Source organism: Sapajus apella, unplaced genomic scaffold (assembly GCF_009761245.1).
Source record: "Sapajus apella isolate SASKATOON/1434 unplaced genomic scaffold, GSC_monkey_1.0 scaffold18, whole genome shotgun sequence".
NCBI classification, from domain to species: domain Eukaryota; kingdom Metazoa; phylum Chordata; class Mammalia; order Primates; family Cebidae; genus Sapajus; species Sapajus apella.
Window position 1 is genome coordinate 15,128,607 of NW_022436958.1, and position 20,829 is coordinate 15,149,435.

The following is a 20,829-nucleotide window of genomic DNA, read 5'->3' on the forward strand; positions in this document are numbered from 1 at the left end:
ATAAAGCATATACTTAACCAGTAAGGATGATAAGGCTTCTCCAAAGAAAGGGAAAATTCCCTCACCAAAATCTCAAGGTCCAAACCATGACGCCGAGGTCAACAGAGGGAAAATAACTCTACCCAACAGATTTACCAAACAAGAGGGGGAAAGACCCCCCGAACCATAGTCCAAATAAAACAGAACTCAAACCCTGTTTGAGAGTTCTGTACAAGAGATAATCACTGGTGGGAGAAAGGGGGACCTGTAAAAGTGGTGGGGAAGTGGGAGTTTCAAAGAGCCTCAATATGGGTGCCTCATGCCATAGCTCCAAAGGCCAGTGATTCTCCCTTAGGTGATTCAGCTTTGTGTCCCACTTCTGACACCATGTATGTCAAAGTCAAAATAAAAATGTACACACAAAACTCTAAATTTAATGTTTTATTTGAGAAGAAAGAATTTCAATTCTAGGTGATCTTTAGTATGTCCAAAGAACAAAGAGAAGGTTGAGGGTTTTACTTAAAAAGAAGAATGTTACTTGTGGCCTTAAGAGACAGTTCATTGGTATTAGTAAAGCTCCGGGGAGCTGGCAAGCTCCAATTGGTGGGCAATGGCTGTAGGGCAAAATTAGGCTAGAGTTACAGCAAGTTATCTCAGCAGCTACAGACAAAACTGGTCTCAGGTTACAGCAAGCAGATTCAGTAGCCAGGCTCACAGAGAATTAAATTCTTGAAGCAATGTTATGTGTCCCAAGTACTTTTTCCCCCTAGCTTCTTGACTGTTATAGTTGGGTGTGACAAGAATAACCCAATTCATATGATCAACTTGCAGAATTATAACAAAAGAAGTAACATTTTATGTAGGCACTTACACTAAATAAGTAGTAGTAAAAACATCCTATTTGGCCAGCAGCTTTGAAACAATAGAATTTAGTCAAATAATGATTATATATACATCAGAAGTGCTTTCCATTAAGTAGTTTCTCAAGTGATTTTTGCCAGTATTCTAATTTTACATGGAGTAAACACAAACTGCAAAAGTTAAAAAATTGACCATGGCAGCCAGTCACGGTGGCTCACGCCTGTATCCCCAGCACTTTGGGACGCCAATGCGGGCAGATCACGAGGTCAGGAGATCAATACCATCATGGCCAACACAGTGAAACCCCGTCTGCACTAAAAATACAAAAATTAGCTGGGCGTGGTGGCACATGCCTGTAATCCCAGCTACTGAGGAGGCTAAGGCAGGAGAATCACTTGAACCCAGAAGGCGGAGGTTGCAGTGAGCTGAAATTGCATCACCGCACTCCAGCCTGGCAACAGAGCAAGACTCCGTCTCAAAAAAAGAAAAAGAAATTGCCTATGGCATAATAATCATCTTTCAAACTTCTCATATGTTAAGGCTACTTCTTAATAATTTTCATTTTCTAATCATTTGGAGTTACAGAGAAAGTAAGATTCCTTCAAAGTTTGGTGACTTTTTTTCAAAGTTTTATTCCTTTGATACTATCTTTGTAATCAGAATAGGCTAAGTCCCAGCCTCATTCCTTGTCAACTGGATAACTTCAGAAGTGTTTTAACTTCTCCAAATCCTAGTTTCTTTCACTATAACATGAGGATTGTTAACACTGACAAGGAAGTTTGAGCAAGCATAAGGATTAATGAAATAGGGTGTGTAAAGCTAGCCTCAATCATGGCAATGGTCGCTGCTCAGCAAGAGAAAGCAGCCCTTATCACTACATTGCTGAGATTTTATTAACTAACCTTTTGCCCTATTAATTTCATGACCCCTTTTTTAAACAGGTAAGTGTCAGAAGAAGATCCTATAATGTCAATGTGTGTCCTATAAAAGCTCATGAAGACTCCAAGGTATCTTGAACTTAATTGTTCACACGCCGATTTGATCATTCTTTTCTCTCTATTTTCCTTTCCTTTCAAGATAAATGTCTCTTTTCTAAGCTCTAAGTGAAGAGCATGTGACCATTCCTCAATGAGCTCTTTTACATGTTTTACATTATTTGGCTGAGAACCAACATGAAAGTTTTTTAAGTAAATGGTGGTGATTTCACCATCTATTTTCTCCTGACTAAGAATGTGGAATTTTTTCAGTGTGCTTTCATAAAATTCACACCTGTGTTTCAGGTAAAGAAAAATGTCTGTGTCAAGCACAAGCATTTCTCCATTTCTAGCAGTCTCAGGTACTAAGGTCCTGACTGACACCAAAGAGTTGTTACTTCTCTGTAGATTCTTTTGGGGATTCTGTCTATTCCACTTTCTTCCCTCACTGGTAAAATTTCTGGTTTTTTCTAAGAGAGAGCTTGCTCTCACTAGCAAAGATTCTTTGAGCCTCTTGACAGCCAGAAATGATCCTTCCACGGTGATTCTTCCATTGGGTTTCAAAGGACTGAAGCTTAAAGTTGGGATTTTCTTTTTCAGGTCCTTTACCAGAGTTTCTAGAGTAGCTTCATTCCCAAAAACAGAAAGATCAAGGATGGCACTCACAGAGCTGAAGATCTAAAATTAGAAAGAGAGAAATGAAAATAGTACTGCATAGTGGGAGAGACTACATAAACATGTTCTTTTCTGCCACTTTCTTGTCTCTGCAGAAATTGCATTAAACCAGGCCCCAGTTGCCTGTACCAGACTTCCTGATTCCTTGCACCAGGGCAGCCGATCACAGTGATCCCATTTTGTTCAATTTGGGATTCACAGTCCCTCATCACATACCCCAAAACAGACGTGCTCAAATAATTTTTAGAGGCACAATTCTTTTTTGAAACAGTCTTATGCAGAACCCATACATATAAACTGTTCTGGTGCTGCTTGGATTGGGGTCCCCCAAGAGTCGTTCCCACCTCCAGTCTGAAGTTCATCAGATGGCTGCACACAACTCTGAGTGTCTTACAGAATCAAGTTAGTGACTGGGCACAGTAGCTCACACCTGTAATCCCGCACCTGGGGAGGCCAAAGTGGGCATATCACCTGAGGTCAGGAGTTCAAGACCAGCATGACCAACATGGAAAAACCCTGTCTCTACTAAAGATACAAATTAGCCAGATGTGGTGGCATGCACCCATAATCCCAGCTACTCGGGAGGCTGAGGCAAGAGAATCACTTGAACCCAGGAGGCAGAGGTTGCAGTGAGCTGAGATCATGCCATTGCACTCTAGCCTGGGTAACAAGAGTGAAACTCCATTTCAAAAAAAAAAGGGAATCAAGTTAGTAAACCACTGCTTTAACTTTTTCCTCTTTTTATTACTTCCTGTCTCTTCAAAGCCCCTTTTTAATGTTCATTCTAATTGTTTAGGTTGGTACCTGGCATCATCCATGACAGTATAAGTGCTTACCGTCACTTTAAAAGCATTAAGTGAGGCTGGGCATGGTGACTCACCCCTGTAATCCCAGCACTTTGTGGGGCTGAGGTGACAGGATCGCTTGAGTCCAGGAATTTGAGACCAGCCTGGGCAACATAGGTAAACCCTGTCTCTACAAAAACTACAAAAATTAGCCAGGCGTGGTGGTGCACACCTGTAGTCCAGCCAGCTACTCAGAAGGCTGAGGCAGGAGAATCACTTGACCTCAGGAGGCAGAGATTAGAATGAGCCCAGATTACGCCACTGCCTGAGTGACAGCAAGACCTTGTCTTAAGAAGTATGTTTTTTAAAATAAAACATTAAGTGACACACATAGAAAGATAAAAACAAAGGAGGCAATAATAACCAAAATTTCAAGAGCCAGGGTTGGCCTTTAACACTGACTCAGGGAGTTTGCATTTTCTTTCCTAGAAGTCATGAAGTGAGAGCACTTTGTGTCTCCTGACATAGGAAATGGGATCCAGGACCATCAGCACACCTTCAGCATCACACCTTACCTTGTCACTAAAATGAGAGACAGTGAGTTCGGCGTGTCCAGCCTTCCTTCCTAGCCGGTGTTTCTTTTGCCTGATGACATTCTCTGCAACTAAGTGGAAACAATGGCATCAGAAGTGTTGATGGCACGATACACTAATAACTTTTTAATAAAAATAGACATATTCAATTATATAAGAATGTCTACAATTTTGTCTACATTTTTCCTCTAAATTCAACATTCAAATCAGTTTTTTCTGCCCTGTAACATATTAAAATTCATTTTATGTGTAAATATGATCCTAATCACATGTTATAAAACACACAAGGTATTATATGCATGAGTAAAAAACAAAAATATAAAGGTATATCCCCATCTCTGTTAATTCTGGTCAAAGGAGGTGTTACACTTTGATCCAAGATATCATACTGTTGTGGTTTTCCTCCCAATTCATTGGCTGACCTGCTGAGTCTCCTTCCTAATCCTCCTCTCTTCCTGTTCTCTAGACGTCGGCAAGACCTGGACCTCAGGCTCATGCTTCTTTGCTAACATATACCCATCCCCTGGGTGGAGACTGCAACAATCTCCATGGCTTTAGATACCATCTCTACATGAATCGCTTTCAAAATTCTATCTTCAGCCTCGATCTTTCTCCCTTCTGCCTGTAGGACTCTCTACTTCGTTATCCTAATAGGCGTCTCATTGACTCAAACTGAACTCTTGGTAACTATCTCCCTCCCAAATGTATTCCATCCCTAGTGTTCTCCACCACAGAAAATGACACTGAATCCATCAACATGTCCCGAATACCCACCAGTTCTCATCACCTGCCCTGCTACTGCCCTATCAAAGCCAACGATAAGTAGTAACTCCTGCTCTTCAAGCAGCTGCTATGCTGCTTATTTAAGAAAAGGCAGTCCAATCTTGTTAATCCCCTGCGTGAAACATTCCCTCTCACCCAGAATAAAATCCCAGACACCTCGCCATGATCCAGTGGTTCCTGAGCATAAACTGGCCCCAGCTCCCCATCTAACCACATCGCCTATCACTCTCCGCCTGCTCATTCCCCTCCAGCCAGCCACGCAGGCCTCCTTGCTGTTCTTCCATACACACAGAATGCTCCCCACTCACAGAACTACCAGTCCCTCCCTTGGCCTAGAATGTTCTCCCCACTTATCTGCACGAATCATTCCCATACTTCATTCAGGCCTCTGCTCAAGCTTTGTATCTTGTTATTTATAAATATATAATCATAAATATAAATAAATATGTAAATTTTACACAAATAAAGCACTCAACATATTACAGATTTATTTGTTTAGTATCTGTCCAGATGTACATTTAAAGAAAAAAAGACTTTGCCTATTTCGCTCATTGCTATATCCTCAAGGTCTAGCATGTTGCCTGGTAAATAACAGGTACTCAGAAAATATTTATGAATGAATGACCGAGGCCTCGGTCTCTCTCTGAGTTGCCAATTCAACATATAAAATACTAACTTTCAAAAATGCTACCATCTCCTTAGAGAAACAATGAGCCCCTGAGCCCCTCCTGCCATCCCTTACCTGAACATCCCCATTGAGAAGGAATGATTTAATTAACGGTGACAGCTAAAGGTACTGAAAATCCATATGCCTTGGATCTTTCTCTGGACTCTGACTTCCCTCAAGCAAAGCAAGGTCTTCCTTGCTCCTACCCTCATGTGGCATGTTCACCTCTAAGAGGCTGGCACAGAGACTTGTTTTTCTCTGGCAATGTATTATCTGCCAGTCTCTAATAAAGAAGGTTGCCCATTCCGTGACGCTGAAGGGGTGTGTGTGCTCTGCCAACCCAACTTTCTCACCATCTAAGTCAGGGATTAGGTGTAGGGAGGAGAATGGGTCAATCAGATCACAGATCCAAGCCACACTTCTCAATTCAACTTTGCCAGTAATAAGGCAGACACTATATTAAAATATCCATTTATTCTAAAATATATACTTGAAGCCACCTGAAAATTCCCAAAGTAGTAATCATGTTTATGAAATTATATATAAACTTTGTGAGGTTTTTGTCCATTTTGTCTGTTATTTTACAGGTTTTCTACAATAAAATGTAACATTTTCACCCCAAGATATAGATTCAAAATACAGAAAAAAGTTTTCAAGAATTTGCCAGTCACTTTATCATGAGCCATTTTCATATCTTTTCTTCCTAAAGCACTATCATGCCACTTGTATATTCACAATAAAATATTTTTTAATAAAAGCTACTTTAGCCAGGCATGGTGGCTCATGCTTGTAATCCCAGCACTTTGGGAGGCCGAGGCAGGTGGATCAGGATAGGAGTTCGAGACCAACCTGGCCAACATGGTGAAACCCCCATCTTCACTAAAAATACAAAAATCAGCCAGTGTGATGCTGGGCACCTGTAATCCCAGCTATCCAGGAGGCAGAGGCAGGAGAATCACTTGAACCCAGGATGTAGAGGTTGCAATAAGCCAAGATCACACCACTGCACTCAAGCCTGAGCAACAAAGCAAGACTCCATCTAAAAAAAAAAAAAAAGCCACTTTAAAATTTACCAATTCCATGAATCATTTTAATATAATGTAATTTTCAAATTTCATTGAAGAGGTATTTCTAAAATTACAAAAATTTGATTTGGAAATACCTTTCTTTTCTTTGAATACCACATAGGCAACTCCCTTGGTTCTTGTTGGATATATCACATCTTCAACATCTCCACCCTCATTCTTAATGTCTTGGAAGTGCTTCTTCACTAATATGACCAATAATTGATCAATAAAAAGGCCAACCGGAAGACCAGCAACTACAACTGTTCTTTCAGAAGCTTTGGATTCCTTGACATTCAAAACTGATGCCTGTAAGAGAAACAGTAAGTTACTCTTTAAAAATACAAGACTCTACTTAATAAAGGTAACATCACACTCCAGTGGAGAGAATATCTTATTCTATAAAACTGCTGGTGCAGTTGGTTACATACATTTTAAAAGGGGTGTAGGGGAGTAAATCCTTGCCTCACACCATATACCAACATGAACTCCATATGAATTTGAGAGTTAAATGTAAAAATTAAACCCCTTTTTTTCTGAAATGCAGTCTCACTCTGTCACCCAGGTTGAAGTGCAGTGGCAGTCTCAGCTCATTACAACCTCTGCTTCCCGGCTTCAAGCATTCAGCCATTCAGCCTCCGGAGTAGCTGGGATTACAGGCCCCTGCTGCCATATCCAGCTAATTTTTGTATTTTTAGTAGAGGTGAGGTTTCACCCTGTTGGCCAGGCTAGTTTCGAGCTCCTGACCTCAAGTGATCTGCCGCCTCGGCCTCGCAATGTGCTGGGATTACAGGCATGAGCCACCATGCCTGGCCACCCTTTTTTTAATAAATGGAAAATATTGGTTAATATTTGTCTGGTTTAGGAAGGCCTAAACATAATGGAAGAAGTTACAAAGGAAAATATCAAAAACATAAATTTAAAAAATTATTAATTAAAAATAAGTCAAACTAACCATAAAATATAGTATTTGAAGGTGGCTGTATGTTTTCTTTAAACTGCAGAGTCTAAAGTATATAAGACAGTTAAGAGGCCAGGCATGGTGGCTCATGCCTGTAATCTCAGCACTTTGGGAGGCCAAGGTAGGCAGATCACCTGAGGTCGGGAGTTCAAGACAAGCCTGGCAGCATGGAGAAACCCCATCTCTACTAAAAATACAAAATTAGCTGGGTGTGGTGGCACATGCCTGTAATCCCAGCTACTTGGGAGGCTGAGGCAGGAGAATTGCTTGAACCCGGGAAGTGGAGGTTGTGGTGAGCTGTGATCACACCATTGCACTCCAGCCTAGGCAACAAGAGCAAACCTCCATTTCAAAAAAAAAAAGAAAAGAGAGAGAGACAGTAAGAACACATCCCCTACTTTTATTGTCAGAATCAGGAAAGTTACCATAAAAAAAATAAAACCCTGGACGGCACATGGTGGCTCACGCCTGTAATTCCAGCACTTTGGGAGGCAGAAGCAGGCAGATTACCTGCGGTCAGGAGTTTCAGACCAGCCTGACCAACATGGTTAAAACCCCGTCTCTACTAAGAATACAAAAATTAGCTGGGCATGGTGGTGGGCACTTATAATCCCAGCTACTTGGGAGGCTGAGACAGAGAATCACTTGAACCCGGGAGGCAGAGGCTTCAGTGAGCCAAGATCGCACCACTGCACTCCAGCCTAGGCAACAGAGGAAGACTCCATCTTAAAAAAAAAAAAAAAAAAAAAAGCCTGAAAAGCCTAACTGGGCACAGTGACTCACGCCCAGCATTTTGGGATGCCAAGGTAGGTGTATCACTTGAGGCCAGGGGTTCCAGATCAGCCTGGCCAACATGGTTAAAACCGGTCTCTATCAAAAACACAAAAAATTGGCCGGGTGCGGTGGCTCATGCCTGTATGCCCAGCACTTTGTGAGGCTGAGGTGGGTGGATCATGAGGCCAGGAATTTGCAACCAGCCTGGCCAATATGGTGAAAGCCCATCTCTACTAAAAATACAAAAAATTAGGTGGGCGTGGTAGCATGCGTCTGTAGCCCCTGCTGCCCGGGAGGCTGAGGCAGGAGAATTGCTTGAACCCGGGAGCTGGTAGTGAGCCGAGATTGCGCCACTGCACTCCAGACTGGGCGACAGAGCAAGACTCCACCTCAAACACACACACACACACACACACACACAAAATTAGCCAGGTGTGGCGGTACACACCTCTAGTCCCAGCTAGCTACTCCAGAGGCAGAGATAGGAGGGTCACTGGAGCCCAGGAGGTCGAGGCTGCAGTAAGCCAAGATGGCACCACTGTACTCCAGCCTGGGTGACAGAGCAAAGCTCTGTCTCAAAAACAAAAACAAACAAAAAAAAAAAAAACTGCCTGAATGAACACTCCAGAGAAAACCTGCTAGCATGTATATCCCAGAGCAAGTTCTCTCCCATTTCTGGGATTTGAAGGGGCCCCAGCCTAAAAATTATAAGAAAATTAAAGTACTTGCATGATTTTGAGTAAACTATGAAATGCAGGCCAGGCACAGGGGCTCACACCTGTAATCCCAGCACTTTGGGAGGCCAAGGCAGGCAGATCACCTGAGGTCAGGAGATCGAGACCAACCTCGCCAACATGGCAAAACCCCATCTCTACTAAAAATACAAAAATTAGCTGGGTGTGGTGGCACATGCTTGTAGTTCCAGCTACTTGGGAGGCTGAGGCAGGAGAATCACTTGAACCCGGAAGGTGGAGGTTGTAGTGAGCCAAGATCAAACCACTGCATTCCAGACTGCCTGGGCTGCAGAGGGAGACATCCTCTCAAAAAAAAAAAAAAAAAATACATTTGACCCATTTGCTGGAAACATTTTCCTAGAAGTAGAAAAGGAAAAATACACATAACATTGGACCAAAAGGAGAAAAAGTAATCACAGCACACTATTGGGACCTGCTATAAACAATATTTACTGTTTACATCATTATGAGTTTTTCACTTTTAGACCAAACCTGCTAAGTCTTTAAAAAGAAGGCCAGGTGCAGTGCCTCACACCTGCAATCCTAGCACTTTGGGAAGCTGAGGTGGGCATATCACTTGAGGTCAGGAGTTCTAGACCAGACTGGCCAACACAGCGAAATCCCATCTCTACTAAAAATACGAAAAATTAGCTGAGTGTGGTGGCAGGTGCCTGTAATTCCCAGCTACTTTGGAGGTTAAGGAACCAGAAATGCTTGAACCGGGAAGGTGGAAGTCGCAGTAGGCTGAGATCACACCACTGCACTCCAGGCTGGGTAACAGAGTGAGATTCTGAGTCAAAAATAAAAATAAAAATATTGAAGATTTTAATATGGTTACAAAAAAATAGAAATGCTCAACCCTGTCAATGAAAGAATAAAGGCAGAGCCATCACATCAGAAAGCAAAAAGGTATAAAGAAAAACTGCTTATTTTTCTAAGTAAAGCACTAGGGAGAAACAGAGGATTGACTCAACTGCATTTGGTTTTCTTTCTTTTTTTTTTTTTTTTTTTTTTGAGATGGAGTTTCGCTCTTATTGCCCAGGCTGGAATGCATTGGCGGTACCACAACCTCTGCCTCTGGGTTCAAGCGATTCTCTTGCCTCAGCCTCCGGAGTAGCTGGGATTACAGGCAAGCACCACCACCAAGCTCAGCTAATTTTGTGTTTTTAGTAGAGATGGGGTTTCTCCATGTTGGTCAGGCTGGTCTGGAACTCCTGACCTCAGGTCATCTGCCGGCCTCAGCCTCCCCAAAGTGCTGGGATTACAGGTGCGAACCACTGTGCCCGGCCTTTGTTTTTATTTCTTTTGGGAGATCATTTTCTTTTTTCTCTTTCTTTTATTTTTTGGACAGAGTCTCGCTCTGTCACCCAGGCTGGAGTGCAATGGCACAATCTTGGCTCACTGCAACCTCCACCTCCTGGGCTCAAGTGATCCTCTCACCTCAGCCTCCCGAGTAGCTGAGACTACAGTTGACTGCCATCGTGCCCAGCTAACTTTTGTATTTTTAGTAGAGACTCCTGACCTCAAGTGATCCTCATGCCTTGGCCTCCCAAAGTGCTGGGATTACAGGCATGAGCCACTGTGCCCCGCCGGGAGATAGTTTTCTGCACCCCAACAATATCAAAGAAAAATATGCAATCAATTTAAACTCAGAAAATCTTCCATCAGCTCTATGCCCTCATTAGTACTAATACCGCATTCCTTCATTCAAATGTCTACATGTAATTAATCTTTAAAATTAAAGAAACTTCTCCCTAAGCCAGTGTTTTTAGGAGAAAAAAAAAATAAAGGTGTAAATTTTGTTTTGTAAGAAGTCGTTTCTATGAATCGTCTTGAACTCCTGACCTCAGGTGATCCACCCACCTCGGCCTCCCAAAGTGCTAGGATTACAGGCGTGAGCCACGCGCCCGGCATTTCTATGAATCATCTAATAAATTAGTACTTCAGTGACTTGCCAATATTTGTCCTTAACTTCCTTTCATAGGTTGGAGAAGGTATGGCTAACATAGATAATTTTACTGAGGTCAATTATGAATAAATACAGTCATTAATCTCTTCTACCCACTATTAAGAAATGTCCTAGAGAAAGACAGTCCTTTCAAGAACTCTGAAACAAGAGCAGCTTTTAGGCAAGAGATAGTAAGGTGATGGCGTTTTTCCTTGCATCAATGTTATGTTATAACAAACTTGGCCATCTTATCAGAAAGCACAACGTATATGGAGAAGCTTTACTTTTGTAAGCAAGGCACTGGAAAGAAGCCATCAGAACATTCATTCGCTGCAATTGTTTATATTAATCTTCTCAAAATCAGTTGTTTATTTTTATTGACTATGCCTTTACTGCCACAAGGTCAACAAAAACGCACTCGCCTCTCACAATTGCTTTTGCATTTCCGGATCTCTACCATTTCAGGGCAGGAATTAAAGGCCCTGCCAAGGCTTTTAAGCGATTGATGGAAACAAAACAAAACATAGAAGGCTAAATTTTGAATTTGCTAACTTCTCCACCACACCAGCACTGATGGTAAAAACACAGCCTGTGCTCTTTGTGTCTCTGGAGGAAGAACTAAGACCACAAAAGATAAGAATTCGCACCAAGGCAGACAGAAGACATCAGGATGTCTTCCTGACTTGCGTCCTTGGCTCGAATCATTCTTACTAGCCCTTTGCAAAAGGCAGCCGTGGCCTCCATTTCCGGGTAATCCGTGCACTGCTGCTGCCCCGAGGCGTGGGAGGACAAGAGTTAGGCCCTAACCGCCTGCGAAGCAACTTCTCTACGAAACCGCGGCGTCCCTGCCGCCCGGGCAGTGGGTGCGGGGGACGGTGGCAGCCCAGTCCCGCGCCTCTGGAGCGCGCCTATCCCGCACCGCCGAATGCGAATTTCAGGAGCGCGCAGTGCCGCCACCCGGGAAGGTGCAACAAGGCTGACCTGCGTTTGCCTGCCGGAGTGGACCGCGCGCCCAGATCCCCAGGGCCCCTCCGCGCGCGCAGCCCTGCACCCTGGGCCGTCCCGCCCTGTTCCGCGCCTTTCTAGGGGACCATGGCGACGGTACAGGCACGGACCTGCACTGCAAAACGCAAAGCAAAAGCAACTTGCCATGTCAGAGCAGAGACGCGCCCTCCGCGGCCGCAGGAAGCCCACAGCCAGAGAAGCGCGCGGGTGGGGAGTGCACCGAGCAGGCAGGTTTTGGTTTCGTTTTTTGTTCCCGCTCCCTTAGAGACTACGAAAAAAAAAAGGGCGGCCCTTCCACCGGTCCTGGCTGTTGTGAGACCTCGTGGCCTCTGGGTGGGAACTCGGACTCCGGAGTGCTGTTGCCAGCGCCTGCCCAGACGCCCTCAGTAGTTTTGCAACTTTTGGAAGCACGCTGGAGAGAGGCCGAGAGGATTCCTCGACAGGAAGTTTGGGGATTCTCTGGGTGATGCATCAATGATTGCAATTTTGTTTTTACCCTTTTTGCTAAGCAGCATCAACAACAGCAGAGTTGATTTTTAAAAAGAAGAAAACGCAGCCGGGCGCGGTGGCTGTAATACAGCACTTTGGGAGACCGAGGCGGGCAGATCACCTGAGGTCGGGAGTTGGAGATCAGCCTGACCAACAGGGAGAAACCCCGTCTCTACAAAAATACAAAATTAGCCGGGCGTGGTGGCACATGCCTGTCATCCCAGCTACTCGGGAGGCTGAGGCAGGAGAATCACTCGAACCCGGTGAGCCGAGATCGTGCCGTTGCACTCCAGCCTGGGCAACAAGAGCGAAACACCGTCTCAAAAAAAAAAAAGAAAAGAAAGAAAAAGAGAAGAAACACGCAAAAAAGGAAAACACATAGGAGGTGGTGGAGGCTTCCTGTGTTGATAATGGGAGCCACTCTTTTCATAACATCAATCGTCTCCTACTTTCAGAGAGCCCTAGATGACATTGACAGTTTTGAATGGCATGCATTATCATGTAAGGCAGAGCATGCATGCTCTCTTCTGTGTTTATATATTCGATGCCACGAAATTGAAGGGCATGTGGCTAAAACCTTTTTACTACGTGAAACTTTGCAACACCTTTGAAAACAATTCAATTTGGTTTATGCACACTGTAATATTTCTCAGTATAATTGTCCAAAATTTTCCATAGAGAAGGTTTTTTTCTCATTAGGTGTTGACCTCAACCTAACCATCTGGGATATTAAACTGCTGCCAGAATTTTACATCCAGCTACCCTACTTTCTAGAACGTATTCTCTATAATTGATACCAATTTCTACTTCACACAGATGGTTTTTTGCAACAGCAAGTAAAGTTTTTCTAACGTTAGCTTTAAAAAGCCCTGGCCGGGCGCGGTGGCTCACGCCTGTAATCCCAGCACTTTGGGAGGCCGAGGCGGGTGGATCACCAGGTCAAGAGATCGAGACCATCCTGGTCAACATGGTGAAACCTCGTCTCTACTAAAAATACAAAAAATCAGCTGGGCATGGTGGCGCGTGCCTGTAATCCCAGCTACTGAGGAGGCTGAGGCAGGAGAATTGCCTGAACCCAGGAGGCGGAGGTTGCGGTGAGCCGAGATTGAGCCATTGCTCTCCAGCCTGGGTAACAAGAGTGAAACTCCGTCTCAAAAAAAAAAAAAAAAGCCCTGCACTCAGTGAAGTCTGGATGCCTTTCCTAGGCCTTTAACATCCGTCCAGCCTTCTTCCCTTTCCCCCAGTTCTCACCTGTGCCTTTCCTCTGCACAACCTACCCCACCTTGACCCCGAACCCTGCATTCCTCACCTTCCCACCGCAGACCAGGAGCCCTCTTGGACCTCTGCCGGGTGCTAAGGGCACAGGATGAAAAGCGCCAGGTCCCTGCCAACAGAGAGCCCACCATCTTGTCCATGCCTTAGTACAGGACCCCTGAATCAGGCGCCTGGGGGGACACAAGGAATCTCTGGACAAACTTCAAAATCAAATCAATGAATGCATGAAGAACAAAGGCAGATGGTTAGCAGATATGAAGAAACTCAATCCCACTTCTAAGAAATGTAAATCGAGATAGTAAGATACCATTTTTCCACGACTAGATCTACAAAACTAAAGTGTTAGCAGGAATGTGAGAAAACATCAGAGTTGCTGCAAACATAGACAGATGCATTTACGTCTAAAGATTTTTATCGAAATGTAAAGTGCAAAAAAAATGTAAAATGCACTTATCCTTAGTCTCAGCAATTGTACTTTTAGAACTGAACTTATAGTGCACAAATGGCACTAAGATATTGAATAGAAATTTTAGTTGTGCACTGCTTGAAATACAGGTAGCAATAATTTTTCTATAAACTGGGATCCACCTAGTTTATCAACGAATTGAGCTATTTATTATATGGCTGATGGTATATCAGTAAGGCACAAGGCTATGAAGATTTTTAAACAGAATGAGTTAGGCTGGGGGCAGTAGCGCCTGTCTGTAATCCCAGAGCTCTGGGAGGATCCAGCTTGAGCAACATGGCAAAATCCGTCTGTACTAAAAATTCAAAAATTAGCCGGGCGCGGTGGCACATACCTGTAATCCCAGCTACTCAGGAGGCTGAGGCTGGAGAATCGCTTGAACCCGGGAACCAGAAGCTGCAGTGAGCGGAGATCACACCACTGCACTCCAACCTGGGCAACAGAGCAAGAGTTCATCTCAAGAAGAAGGAAAAAAAAAAAAAACAGAATGAGGTAGATCTATATGTAATTCCCCAATTTATATTTAATCTCCAGATTTATGTATCTAAATGCCTACTTGAATGTCAAACAAGCATCTGAAATTTAACAAGTAGAACTCCTCTCCTTAATTCCCCCTCAAGAATTGGCAGCACTTCCTACCCATGAGCTCAAGCTCACAACCCAGTCCTTGATTTCTCCTTCCCTCATCCTTCTTAGTATACCCCAACAACAGGCCTTCCAGAACACCCAGTATCAGTCCCTCTTTCCAGCTGCATCCTCATCCAGTCTCCTTCCTCTCTAGCTCCTCAGTCCATTCTTGCTACCACACCCAGAAGGATCTTTTTAAAATGTAAATCAGGTTCCACTTCTGTTTAAACACTTCACTGCTTTTGTTGCTTTCACCAGCGACGACAATGACCTTGATCATTCTTTTCTGGCCAGATCTCCTGGCACTGCCCTGACCTTCTGCAGCGATCACAAGCCATCAGCCTGGGAGTTTTGCCTGACCTGTGTACCGTGTTCCTGCCTCAATAGCTCCTCACTGATCACTTGACTGGCTCCTGCTGTCATTTGGACCTTAGCTACAACAACTTCGCTTCAGAAAGGCTAACTCTCATCACCCAGTCTAAGTTTATCTTCTTAATCATTATTCCATCACCCTGTTATACCTTCTTAATAGCCCTAGCACCTTTCTGAAAATGTATTTTGTTGTTGTTGTTGTTTTGAGATGGAGTTTCACTCTTGTTACCCAGGCTGGAGTGCAATGGCTCGATCTCGGCTCACCGCAACCTCCGGCTTCCAGGTTCAAGCGATTCTCCTGCCTCAGCCTCCTGAGTAGCTGGGATTACAGGCATGTGCCACCATACTCGGATAATTTTGTATTTTTTAGTAGAGACAGTGTTTCTTCATGTTGGTCAGGCTGGTCTCAAACTCCCAACCTCAGGTGATCTGCCTGCCTCAGCCTCCCAAAAATGTCTTTCTATATTTCCTCATATTGAATGTCTTTCTTGCTTTCTCTAACTCATAACTGAAGTCTCCATCCTCTCCAGAAAATGATGAGAGGTCTAGGATTTAAGTTGGGAATTCAGGTCAACCTGTCTGTGCTGTCAAACACAACCTAGAGTAACCTTTAATCATATATGTGCCAAACTATTTCAACACCCTTGAAGAAAGAGGATTCCAAATGTGGCAAAATAATTTTAGCAGCATATTACTAACTAAAACTGCATCAAAGAGAATGTTTTAACATCTTACAGCCCCAATTATAAGGCCTCTTGCCTCACTGTACTTTTCTGTCTTGAAGCTTTAATAAAATCAAATTGGTCAACATTCCTGAACACTTTTAATTTGTGATACCAGAAAAACTAAAGCAAAACCCATTACAGGATGTTTCACCTGTATCTTGGTAATTACTTATTTTCATAAAACCCTGGGATGTGTTATGAAAATTTCCAAAAATAGAATAAAGAAAACATGTTTAGATAAGTAATATTCAGTGCTGAAATGAAGCAATGAGATGGTCCTTTGTTACACTATTAATGAAAGTACAAACCAATGCCTACCTTTCTAGTAAGCAATTCTGGCCTCACTTAACAAGATCCTTATAAGAGTTTTATGTCCTTCTGCCTTTCAACCTAGTAATCAAAACCTTGAGGTAAGGTCAGAACTGCAGAAGATGACTTATGTTCCAAGACATATAAGGACTGACATACATCAGAACATTAAGAAATTAGAAACAACCTTAATCCCAACTTTAAGGAAGTAATAAATAGCATAAGGTATGTGGGTATATTTACAGTATGAAATGTAATGTGGTTGAGGAAAAAAAAAGAATGGAAAGGAGAACACAAAAATATTTACCATTATCTCTGAAGGTGGACTTTTGGTGATTTTTATTATCTCCTTTTTACTATGTGTATTTTTCAAGATTGAGCATCTTTTCTTTCTTAATACCAACCAGGTATCTGTAATGCTATTCCCCATATGGTTTTGGCTTTCTGCCTTCCAACCATATGGTAAGAACGAACATCCAGGCTCCTTTATGGTTGGGCAGGTCCATATGCTTAGTTCTGATTGTGAGTGAAAGTGACAAGTATCATTTCTGGGCCAAAAAATTAATTACCAGTTAAAGACCCTTCAAAGCTCTTTTCTTCCTCTGGCATGGCATCTAGCAATAGTAAAGATGCTGGTAGCTGTGAGCTTGGGTCCCTAAATATTTACCATGAGCAGAGCTCTATTTGTTGAACCATCATGGGCATGGAGCTTGAGGAAGGAATACACATGTGTTGTTTTAGGCATCTGAAATTTAAAGATTTAAAATTTTAAAATTTTAAATTTAATATGTTTTCACACTGGCATCAGATAGTCTATTCTGATTCACACGGAAATTGGTATTCTAAAGTGGAGTACTGCTATCACCAAAAGAAAAACACACAATCCAAGCACTACCTGAAATACAAGGCTTTGGCTTAGAGGCCAAGTGGCAGATAATAAGAAAATAGTTATCAGAGATTAGAAGAAGAATGACCCACATTATGCAGTATAAAAGTACTTTGTAAAACTGTCATGTGATAGCTTGGAAAGCAGATAATATACCCAATTAACTTGTAGTATTTTTTTCTGCTTTTTTGTTGTTATTGTTGTTGTTGTTGTTTTTAAAGTGTGGGAAGCAGAAAGTTACTAGTATCTGTCTGTTATCATTGAGTGCATTTAGCAAAGTAATATAAGAAAAAAATGAATTTATAAAAGAACTGGCTGGTTTGACAGCAGAAATGAAGGGGAATAAAGTACAGAAATAGGAACTTCCAACTTACAGGGTTAGAGGAAACATTTCTCATTCCCAAAGAATAAATGATAAAACCAAGAAGCCTGTTGAGTAACAAAGACTGATTAGAACTCTGCTTTATGGCAGGGATCAAATCAATAATCAAATCCAGGTGTAAATCTCTAAATAGATTAAGATCCCTCAGAGCGAAAATACCAACTAAGTTTGTGGAATCCAATAAAGCCTTTCAATTGGACAAAATCGTTCAAGGAGATGAAAGTAGAAGTGTGGCCTGATAGATGCAAAGTATCTGTAATTAAATAAAAAGAGTGAAAGAAGCATGGGCTAAGAAAGCAGAGAATAGCAGCAACTCTAAAAAGTAAGACTCAGCCTGGTGCAGTGGCTCACACCTGTAATCCCAGCCCTTTGGGAGGCTGAGTTGGGCGGATCACCTGAGGTCGGGAGTTCATAGACCAGCCTGACCAACGTGGAGAAACCCCGTCTCTACTAAAAATACAAAAATTAGCCAGACCTGGTGGCGCGTGCCTGCAATCCCAGCTAGCTGAGGCAGAAGAATCGCTTGAGCCTGGGAAACAGAGGTTTCGATGAGCCAAGATCACACCATTGCACTCCGGCCTGGACAACAAGAGCGAAACTCCATCTCCAAAAAAAAAAAAAAGTAAGTCTGTAAAGAACTGTGGATGTGTAAGCTTACTAGAATAAAATAGCCAAGATGCCTATTGAGTTTTTCCATTTTACCAGCTAAATAAACACCACCCAGACTGAAGAGAACATGACTGTTCAAAACTTTAAAAGCTTTGGTCACAAACCTTGACCACAGGAAGTGCACTGGGGAAGTTTTTCACATTGCAAGAATAGATTTCAAATGCTCATTCTAGATATGCCTAAGAAGAATAATGGAAAAAGAAGAATCTTCAACTGGGAGGCGGAGGTTGCAGTGAGCCAAGATCGCACCACTGCATTTCAGCCTAGGTGATAGAGTGAGAATCAGTGTCAAAAAAAAAAGAAGAATGTTCAAAAGCCATAAGGACAATGAGCAAGATTTTTAGAGAATGGAATTAGGGCCTAATCCAAATTCCACACCCTGGGAATATGGAGCACACATCTATGGAATGGGATTTCAGAATTGCTTTGGCCCAATGTCTGCTATGTGTCTCCCATTCTTTCCCTTTCCAAGCATAAGAGTTTATTGCACTTATCTTATTCTAGTCCTGCTACTCTATATTGGATGTGTGGGGGTCTGTGCATAAGGACGAGCAGCATTCAGACCCGATGTCAATCACTTAGAACATGCACTTTGGGTTTAATATTATTATTGGATGGAATTTTTTGTTTTTTCTCCCTTAAGGATGAGATGACTGTGAGTGTATTTTGTGTGAGAAGATGAATGAACTAAATATTGGTGGTAAGATAGGTAGGCTATGCTTGTTATTATTCTAGCTCAGCGGTATCTGGCTCTCCTAACTTTTGATAAGACAGAATTTCCTAGTCTCCATATATTTATATATTTAGATTTAAAATAGAGATATATATACATTTATATATATATATGTATATGTATATATATAGATATATATTTAGATTTCGATTTTAGATAGAGATGGGGTCTCACTGCGTTGCCCAGGCTGGTCTCAAACTCCTGGCCTCAAGTGATCCTCCTATTTTGGCTTTCCAAAGTTCTGGGATTACACGCATGAGCCACCATGCCCAGATCAAGTTACCTCCCATTTGAATAGGACCATGTGACTATTTCTGATCAATGAGATGTGAGAAGAAATAACAAGAATCACTTCTGGGTCACAGCGTTTAATTGTTAATACAAGACTTTCCAGATTTCACCTTTCCTCCCCTTCCCCCACCCTCCATGATTCTTGTCTCAAGATGCTCTAAGTCATAAGGATAAACAGAGTCCTTTTGCCAGCCTGTGCTGGATAATCAGCACGGGTAAGAATTGTTGAGGCCCATGAGGTTTGGCAGGTTGTTTGTTACCATGGCATTACCTAGCCCGTCCTGCCTGATAAATCAACAAACAGCAAGAGGAACCTGTAATTCTACATATGTATCTATCTGACTTATCGTATTGGCAATGTCTGGAGTTAGCTCAACTTGGACATACATTTGAAGGCCCCTTTCTTAATATTCAATAAATTAAATAGTCAATATGGTACCTTTGTTAAGTTTTCAAAGATAGCTTTCCTCTGTAAAATCTCTAAAACTCTAAGAATAAGCAGGAGAGCCAATGCTTGTTTTCTGACATCTCGCCAGACTGCTCTTGGGTGAGAGTGAAAGGAATCCAAAAGAAAAGTATCATTTTCTAAGCTAGAAATATTTATCAAAAAACACGTATGAAAATTTAGTATTGAATTATCAATTTCACTGCCTGAAGAGGACACCCCAAAAAACAGAAGTGACTATTTCAACTTTATCTTAAATAAGTATTAACATAAAATTCTTCCCGATAGGCAATCTGCCACAAACTATCAACAATACCCCCTGGGCCAGTGAGACTGGCACAATGGAAATTTAATAGGTGCTTTAAAGTTTTCTTCTTAATATTTTTGAGTACTTAAAATAGTCATTCTATTTTAAAAGAATAACAGACATGAGAGATTTGTTTAAATGGTAAATATGAAAATTTATCAAAAATTGTAGTTTTTAGGCACCATCTCTCATTCCTTAAAGAAATGTGAAAACAAGTACTTATGATGGTAATATAACTTTAAGACCTAAAAATAAAATATCCGAAGCAAAACGTGAGCTTTTCCTTTCGTTTGTTTGAGATGGCAGGCAGCATTCAATAGGTTTAGAATCTTTTCCAAAAGCCTTTCACTTCTGCCAGCATTTTAACATGAATTTAATTCTGCTGCCAGTACTTCATGAAACCTACCATGTCAGAATAGAAGTTGCCCAAAGGTTCTTTTTCTTTTTTTTTAAACGGAGTCTAACTGCGACGCCCAGACAGGAGCATAGTGGTGCAATCTCAGCTCATTGCAACTTCTGCCTCCTGGGTTCAAGCAATTCTCCTGCCTCAGCCTCCTGGAATTACAGGCACCCGCCACCACGCCAGACTATTTTTTGTATTCTTGGTAGAGACGGGGTTTCACCATATTGGCCAGGCTGGTCTCAAACTCCTGACCTCAAGTGATCCCCCCGCCTTAGCCTTCCAAAGTGCTGGTGGCGTGAACCACCGCATCTGGCCTAAAGGCTCTTTACCAAAAAGACTTTTACTTTCTCTGAATGGGAATCTTTAATTTTATCATTAATGTATCTGCAAGTTAAAAACAGTGAGATGCTAGTAAACTAGATTTCTTTCCAATTAAACTTTAAGCCCTTGGAGGGCAGGCACTGTGTTTTTACCTCCAGGCATTGCCCAGCGTAGAATATGATGAGTGACGGAGTCACTAATTTTGTATTTACCTCTCTCTTCATGCCAAGGTTTTCAAACTCTTACACCAATTGTTTCCATTGTAAGTGCAAAAGAAAGTCCTTTACAAGCTCTATTTGGAGAGGGAATGGCTTGGAAGGAATCAA

General features: G+C 42.3%; 1 protein-coding gene across 1 annotated transcript; it reads right to left on the minus strand.

Moving 5' to 3' along the window:
• Positions 1–1,451: 1,451 nt before the first annotated feature.
• Positions 1,452–12,095, minus strand: RBM43 (RNA binding motif protein 43). The gene is made up of 4 exons (XM_032286349.1): positions 11,948–12,095; positions 6,480–6,690; positions 3,850–3,938; positions 1,452–2,492 (listed from the first exon to the last, which is right to left on the minus strand). Exons 1-4 carry the CDS (start codon positions 11,948–11,950, stop codon positions 1,734–1,736), a joined length of 1,062 nt encoding a protein of 353 aa, XP_032142240.1. The 5' UTR covers positions 11,951–12,095; the 3' UTR covers positions 1,452–1,733.
• Between the last annotated feature and the right edge of the window lie 8,734 nt (positions 12,096–20,829).

Excerpts from the sequence above, each read along its gene's own strand:
- RBM43 (XM_032286349.1), bottom strand. Across the intron at positions 3,939-6,479 it reads GGTATTCAAAGAAAAGAAAG|TTGCAGAGAATGTCATCAGG; the intron begins GTATTTCCAAAT and ends GTTTCCACTTAG. Across the intron at positions 2,493-3,849 it reads TCTCTCATTTTAGTGACAAG|ATCTTCAGCTCTGTGAGTGC; the intron begins GTAAGGTGTGAT and ends TTCTAATTTTAG.